Below are 6,000 nucleotides of genomic sequence, written 5' to 3' on the forward strand. Positions count from 1 at the left end.
CTGTTGTGAGGGAGCCCTGGACCTCGCGGCCCCCGCCGCCCCGCTCCTCTACGCACTGCGCTGAGACCCCCGGGTGCCCTCCGGTCCCCCCACCGGGCCTGAGCCCCTCGAGGCCTCCAACGCCCCCCGGCACCACGGGGGGATATATCCCGTGAGCCTCTGCGGAGAGCGCCGAAGGAGGGGGGGGGCGAAATATCCCATGATCCTCCCGCTCTAGAGGACCGCAACCCTCCCGTGATGCCCGCTGCCAGCGGGGGCGCTATATCCCGTGGTGCTCCGCGCCGCCCCCACTTCCGGGGCGGGCCGGAAGCCGCGCCGGGCGGCGATGGCGAGCGGCGGGGCGGCGAGGGCCGCGCTGCTGCTGTTGCTGGGAGCGGCGACGGCGCCGGGCCCGGCCCGCGGCTCTCAGGGCGACCGGGAGCCGCTGTACCGCGAGTGCCTGGGCCGCTGCGAGCGGCGGAACTGCTCGGGGGCGGCGCTGCGGCACTTCCGCGCCCGGCAGCCGCTCTACATGGGCCTCACAGGTACCGCCCCGCTGCCCGCCCATTGGCTGAGGGGCCTGGAGACTCCGCCGCTTCCGGGCCACGCCCACGTGGTGGCCACGCCCACGTGTCGCGCAGGCTCCTCCTCTGCACGTGGAGGCGGGGCCGAACTGGGAGCACTGGGATGTACTGGGAGCTGTGGGCTCGTATCGGTGTGGGCTGAGAGGTGACCGGGCTGTGCTAGTTCTGCACTGGGGAGCACTGGGCCGAGGTGAGACCGGACTGGGGGGGGTCACTGGTTCCTAACTGGGACCGTACTGGGAGCACTGGGATGGACCGGGAGGCACTGAGCCACGCTGGGGTAAGGTTGGAAGGTTGCTGGCTCGTTCTGGGGGAACACCTGAGCCACATTGGAGCATGCAGGGCTGTGCTGGGAGGCACAGAGCCACGATGGGGGGTACTGGGCTGCACTGGGGAGACTTAGGGCCATCCTGGAACTTTCTCCTTGGCCATGGCAAATGGGTGTCCTGACACCCATTGTGCTGAGAGGGACTGGAGGGGGTGCAGGGAGGAGGGACACACTGAGCCCCACCCCGGGACCCCCCGCTCCCCATCCCCAGGCTGGACGTGCCACGATGACTGCAAGTATGAGTGCATGTGGCACACAGTGCGGCTCTACGTGCAGGGCGGCCGCCGCGTGCCGCAGTTCCATGGCAAGGTGAGCACAAAGGGGGGGGGAGGGAGGCTGGGGTTCCCTGCGTTCCCTCCATCCAACTGACGCCCCCCCCCGTCCCCTTGCAGTGGCCCTTCTCCCGGTTCCTCTTTGTTCAGGAGCCAGCCTCTGCCTTCGCCTCCCTCCTCAACGGCCTGGCCAGCTTCCTGATGCTGCTGCGCTACAAAGCTGCCGTGCCCCCCACCTCCCCCATGTACCCCACCTGCGTCGCCTTTGCCTGGGTAAGTCCTCCCCTCGGGGCACTGGGGACGTGCAGAAGCCACCACTGTGGTGACCTCGTCTGTCCCTGTCTACAACAGCACTCTGTGCTCTCCACAGGTCTCTGTCAATGCCTGGTTCTGGTCCACCGTCTTCCACACGCGGGACACGGCGCTGACAGAGGTGAGGGTCCCCATCCCCACCTTGTGGGGGGCACTGGGTGAATCCCCGGGGTCTGAGCCCCCAGTTCCACTCCTGCCCTGCAGAAACTCGACTACTTCTGCGCCTCAGCCGTTGTCCTGCACTCCGTGTACCTGTGCTGGGTCAGGTGAGCGCGGTCCCAGCGCTGGGGACAACGCTGTTCCTGGGGCTGGGTTTGTGTCACTGCTGTCCTCCTGTCCACAGGACGATGGGGCTGCGGCGGCCGGCCTTAATCGGCGTCTTCAGGGCCTTCCTCCTCCTCTTCCTCGCCTGCCACATCTCCTACCTGACGCTCGTCCGCTTTGACTACGGCTACAACATGGCTGCGAACGTGGCCATCGGTGAGAGCTGGGGCAGCGGGGCTGGGGTGGGGAACGTGGGAGCAACGGGTCCAGGAGGAACGATGGGATCAGAGTAGGGGCCGAGGGAACACGATGGGAGCAGGGTGGAGGATGTGGGGACGCAATGGTGCGGGCCATCGCTCTCCCATCCCCCTACCCCCTTTTTTTCCCCCCTTAGGGCTCCTCAACCTGCTGTGGTGGCTCTGGTGGTGCCTGCGGAACCGGCCCCGCCTGCCCCACGTCTGGAAGTGTGCGGTGGTGGTGCTGCTGCTGCAGGCGGGGGCTCTGCTCGAGCTCCTCGACTTCCCTCCTCTCTTCTGGGTGCTGGACGCCCATGCCCTCTGGCACATCAGCACCGTGCCGCTCAACATCCTCTTCTACAGGTGAGGGCCGTGCTTGAAATCGGGGCACCTGAGGCCCTTTCCTTCAGTATGGGGTGCCCAGTGCTCCGCTCTTGAAATTGAGGTGCTTGGGGGCCCCTCTTTTGCCCTTGGAGTGCTGTGTCCCCTGTCTTGAATTGGGGGTGCTCAGAGCCTCCTCTCTGCTCCTGGGTGCTGGGGGTGCTCCAGAGTCTGACTGGGCTCTGGTGGCTTTTGGGCCCCCCTTGTGCCCTCACTTCCTGCCCCCAATGGACCGATCTGCACCCCCCAGCCCTCCCCTTCTTCCCCACAGCTTCCTGGTGGATGACAGCCTCTACCTCCTGAAGGCCAACTCGGACCTCTCCAAAGTGGACTAGAGCAGCAGGGAGGGATGAAACACTGCATGCCCCCCCAGGGCCCTGCCCCGACGTGTGCCAAACAAATTCCTCCCTCCCCCTCTCCCATACCTCCTGGCCGTGGACTCCCCCTTCCCCCTGCCTTCTGAGATGTGCTTTCCTTTCTATCACTCTGTCCTGTGTGGGGGTCGGGAGCCCCTCTCTGGGAGAGGCTGGGGGCAGTGAACCCCCCTGGCTGCTGATGCTGAGCCCATTTCTCCTGCTGTGGATCCCGGCAGCCGCGAGGTGGCAACGGCTGTTGGGGCTACACTGCTATGGGGGGGGGGGGAACGTGAGGGTCTGGGGGAGGCCGAGCACAGAGGGGGACCCCTGGGGGGGGTGTGATGGTGCCTGTGTATGCTGGTGCCTGGGGGACAGGGGGAGAGATGCTGCTTTGCCCAGCCCTGCTTGCTGCTGGGTGGCTTTTTGGCGGAGGGGGGACAGTGCAATGCGTGGGGTCAGAGCGGTGCCTTCGGGTGGGGGGGTGACCCCTGTGCAGCCCTTGGGGAGTCCCTGGGGCTGTGCCCCCCACCCAGCAGGGTGCAGCCCCCCAGCAGGGTGTGCCCTGTGCTGTGAATAAAGCTGGAATTCAATCTCTACTCTGTGCCCCCCATCCTGCTCTGCACCCCATGGCTGCTCTATGGGCGCTGCATACCCAGCCCTGCTGTGCTCCCGTCACCCCACACCACCCTGCCCACCCCACGCAGCGCCCACCCTGCAGCCCCCACACCCTTCTGTCCCCACTCCCCCCATCTTGGCATGCCCTTTAAAAGCCCCTGCAGCCCCTCCCTCGAGATGCAGTGACCCCCATTTCCCTCGTCCCCATTTTACCCCCCAGCCTGCACAGCCCCCAAGCCGCCGTGCCTCCCCAAGGCCGTGCCGTGCTCAGCTCAGGCTTTATTATGGGACGCAGTGGGGGTGGGATGGCAAGACTCAGGAGCGCGGCCTTTTTGAGGGTGGGAAGCAGGGAGGGAGGGGGCTCAGCCTTCCAGTGGTTTCTGTGCATGGACAAAGAACACTCCATCGACGTCATCCACGCCGGTGCGCAGCGCGGGGGGCATGGGATAGGAGCGGAAATCAAGGAGGGTGAACCCAGCATCGCTCAGAGCCCCGCGGACGTCATCCTCATCCAGCGGCACCACGGGCAGCCGCGCGGCGCCCGCCAGGTAGAAGGACTCCCCCAGAGCCCCCAGCAGCACGGCGTGGCCCCCCGGGCGCAGCATTGAGCCCACATTCACCAGCGCTCGTCCAAAGGCTGCGCGGTCGGGGCTGACGGCCTCCAGGCAGAAGGTGGAGAGCAGAGCATCGGCCGGGGGGCGCAGTGGGGCGCCCAGTGGGTCTGCATGGTGCACGTCGATGGGGAGGATGCGCCGCAGGCGGCCCCGCAACCGCTGCTCCTTGTCCTGCCAGGGCTCCCTGTGGGGCGGCGGGTGGCATTGGGATGGGGCAGAGGGAAGGGGGAGCCGTGTGGGATGTGTGGGGTTGGGGTCCTGCAGGGAGCAGGCTGGCATCCATAGGGGTTTGGGGTTGGGGTCCTGCAGCACAGCAGCCAGTGTGGGATGTGGGGACGGGATCCCATAGCAATCAGCCTGACTTCTGCAAGGGATGTTTGGACAGGACCTGCAGGGATCAGCACGGTGTGGGGATGGGACCCTGGGGGGGATGCAGGGATGGGATCCCATAGCGATCAGCCCAGCATCAGCAGCATTATGGGGATGAGATCCTGCGGGGATCAGCACAGCATCCGCAGGGATGTGGAGATGGAATCCCAAAGGAGTCAGCCTGGCACAGGGGGGGACGCGAGGCTGGGGATCAGCAGGGCAGATGTGGGGACACGGCATTGGGATCCTATAGGGACCAGCACAGTGCTCAGAGGGACCTGGGGGGTGGGATCCCAAAGGAATCAGCTGCCAGGATCAGCGCTATGGGCTGTGGGACCACGACTGCAGCGGGTCTCAGCCCCCAACCCTCAAATCCAAGGGGCCGCGATCTGCAGGGACGTGGCACGAAGCTCCACGGGGATTTGGGGCCAGCATTCCACAGCAGCACCATGTGCCCCCCAACCCCCCCCCCCAACCCCTCCTGCCCTACCCGCGCCCCTCGATCTTGCAGACGTGCTGGATGAAGGGACTCCAGTCGAAAGCTCCAGGCTCACCCCGCACCCAACGCCGCAGCTCCTCCCGGTTCACCTCCAGGAAATCGGTGGCCACGATCTCCTCGAAGTGATCGCAGGCGCTCAGCAGCTGATAGATGGTGGGGCCCGAGCCCACGTCGATGAGCGTGCGCCCACAGATCTCACCTGGGGGTGGGGTTGGGGGGGGGGGGTCCCACAGTGAGGAATGGGATGGGAGAGCTGAGCGGGATGCTCCGTGCCCCCCCACCCCGTGCCTCAGTTTCCCCACCGCTGGCGAAGGTTTCGGCCAAACATCTCAGCTTCCAGGGCACCACGCATTCCTCGGAGGAGAAGTCGGCGCGGGGGGGCACGTAGTTGTTGTGCAGGTAGGCGTGGGGCTCAAAGCGTGCGTAGCCCTCCCGGATGGCATCCAGGCTGCTCATGGTGGGGTCTGAGCTGTGCCAACGCTGCGTCCCATTTATAGCCCCGATAACCAGGAAATGGGGGGGGGGGGGGGGGGGGGGGGGGGGAGGCACGGTGAGTTATGGCAGCGGCCGCTCGGCGCTGATTGCAGCTGTCCATCGTGGATAACCAGGTTATTGTCAGCGCCTGCGGGCCCTGCTGGGCCCACACACACTCACACACAGCTCCCCACGTGGGGGCTGCGGCCCGTGGGGTTGTGTCAGCGCTGGGGAGCGTGGCCACCCCAAAGGGGCTGCACCGACCCTTGTGTGCGGCGTAAGGTTGGGATGGGGCTGGGAACGGAGATGGGGACAGGAGTGGGAATGAGGACTGGGAGAACGAAGGCAGTGAGATAAGGATGGGGATGGGGTCTGTCCAGGCGCTGCCTCGTGAAGCTAACGCTGCTGAGCTGAGTGTGATGGACCTCAGCCCCTGGCAGGATCCGGCCCAACAACCCCTCCAGCTCCCAGTGCGCTCATTGCACCCAGCAGCCTGGGATGTGGGGCGGTGCTGCTTGTGGGGCTGGGAGAAGGAAGGGGTGAAGGTGGTGAAGCCCTACGGGCAGCGAGTGGGGATGGATGGGGATGGGAAGGGGATGGGCGCAGGGCCTGGCGGTGGCCCAGGGACAGCAGGATCCATCCGGGAGGGAACAGCTAATCTGGGTGCTGACACCAGGGCCATCCAGAACCCTGGCATGGGCTGGTAAGGGAGGGGGG

At 66.3% G+C, this 6,000-nt stretch overlaps 2 protein-coding genes across 2 annotated transcripts; one reads left to right on the forward strand and one right to left on the reverse strand.

Annotated features, from left to right (window-relative positions):
• The first annotated feature begins 325 nt into the window (after positions 1 to 325).
• Positions 326 to 3,308, forward strand: PGAP3 (post-GPI attachment to proteins phospholipase 3). Its single transcript, XM_042838663.1, has 8 exons — positions 326 to 524; positions 1,103 to 1,200; positions 1,284 to 1,436; positions 1,534 to 1,596; positions 1,680 to 1,741; positions 1,819 to 1,955; positions 2,134 to 2,338; positions 2,628 to 3,308. The coding sequence occupies exons 1-8, from the start codon at positions 326 to 328 to the stop codon at positions 2,689 to 2,691; spliced, it is 981 nt and encodes a 326-aa protein (XP_042694597.1). The 3' UTR covers positions 2,692 to 3,308.
• A 381-nt stretch (positions 3,309 to 3,689) lies between these two features.
• Positions 3,690 to 5,265, reverse strand: PNMT (phenylethanolamine N-methyltransferase). Its single transcript, XM_042838666.1, has 3 exons — positions 5,112 to 5,265; positions 4,801 to 5,008; positions 3,690 to 4,125 (listed from the first exon to the last, which is right to left on the reverse strand). Exons 1-3 carry the CDS (start codon positions 5,263 to 5,265, stop codon positions 3,690 to 3,692), a joined length of 798 nt encoding a protein of 265 aa, XP_042694600.1.
• Between the last annotated feature and the right edge of the window lie 735 nt (positions 5,266 to 6,000).

This window comes from Centrocercus urophasianus, unplaced genomic scaffold (assembly GCF_019232065.1).
Source record: "Centrocercus urophasianus isolate 14NV4802_14NV808 unplaced genomic scaffold, USGS_Curo_1.0 seq_883, whole genome shotgun sequence".
NCBI lineage: Eukaryota > Metazoa > Chordata > Aves > Galliformes > Phasianidae > Centrocercus > Centrocercus urophasianus.

Excerpts from the sequence above, each read along its gene's own strand:
- PGAP3 (XM_042838663.1), top strand. The coding sequence starts at position 326 with ATGGCGAGCGGCGGGGCGGCGAGGGCCGCGCTGCTGCTGTTGCTGGGA. Across the intron at positions 1,437-1,533 it reads CCTGCGTCGCCTTTGCCTGG|GTCTCTGTCAATGCCTGGTT; the intron begins GTAAGTCCTCCC and ends TGCTCTCCACAG. Across the intron at positions 2,339-2,627 it reads CTCAACATCCTCTTCTACAG|CTTCCTGGTGGATGACAGCC; the intron begins GTGAGGGCCGTG and ends TCTTCCCCACAG.
- PNMT (XM_042838666.1), bottom strand. The coding sequence starts at position 5,265 with ATGAGCAGCCTGGATGCCATCCGGGAGGGCTACGCACGCTTTGAGCCC. Across the intron at positions 5,009-5,111 it reads GGCCGAAACCTTCGCCAGCG|GTGAGATCTGTGGGCGCACG; the intron begins GTGGGGAAACTG and ends CCCCACCCCCAG. Across the intron at positions 4,126-4,800 it reads TGCAAGATCGAGGGGCGCGG|GGAGCCCTGGCAGGACAAGG; the intron begins GTAGGGCAGGAG and ends GCCGCCCCACAG.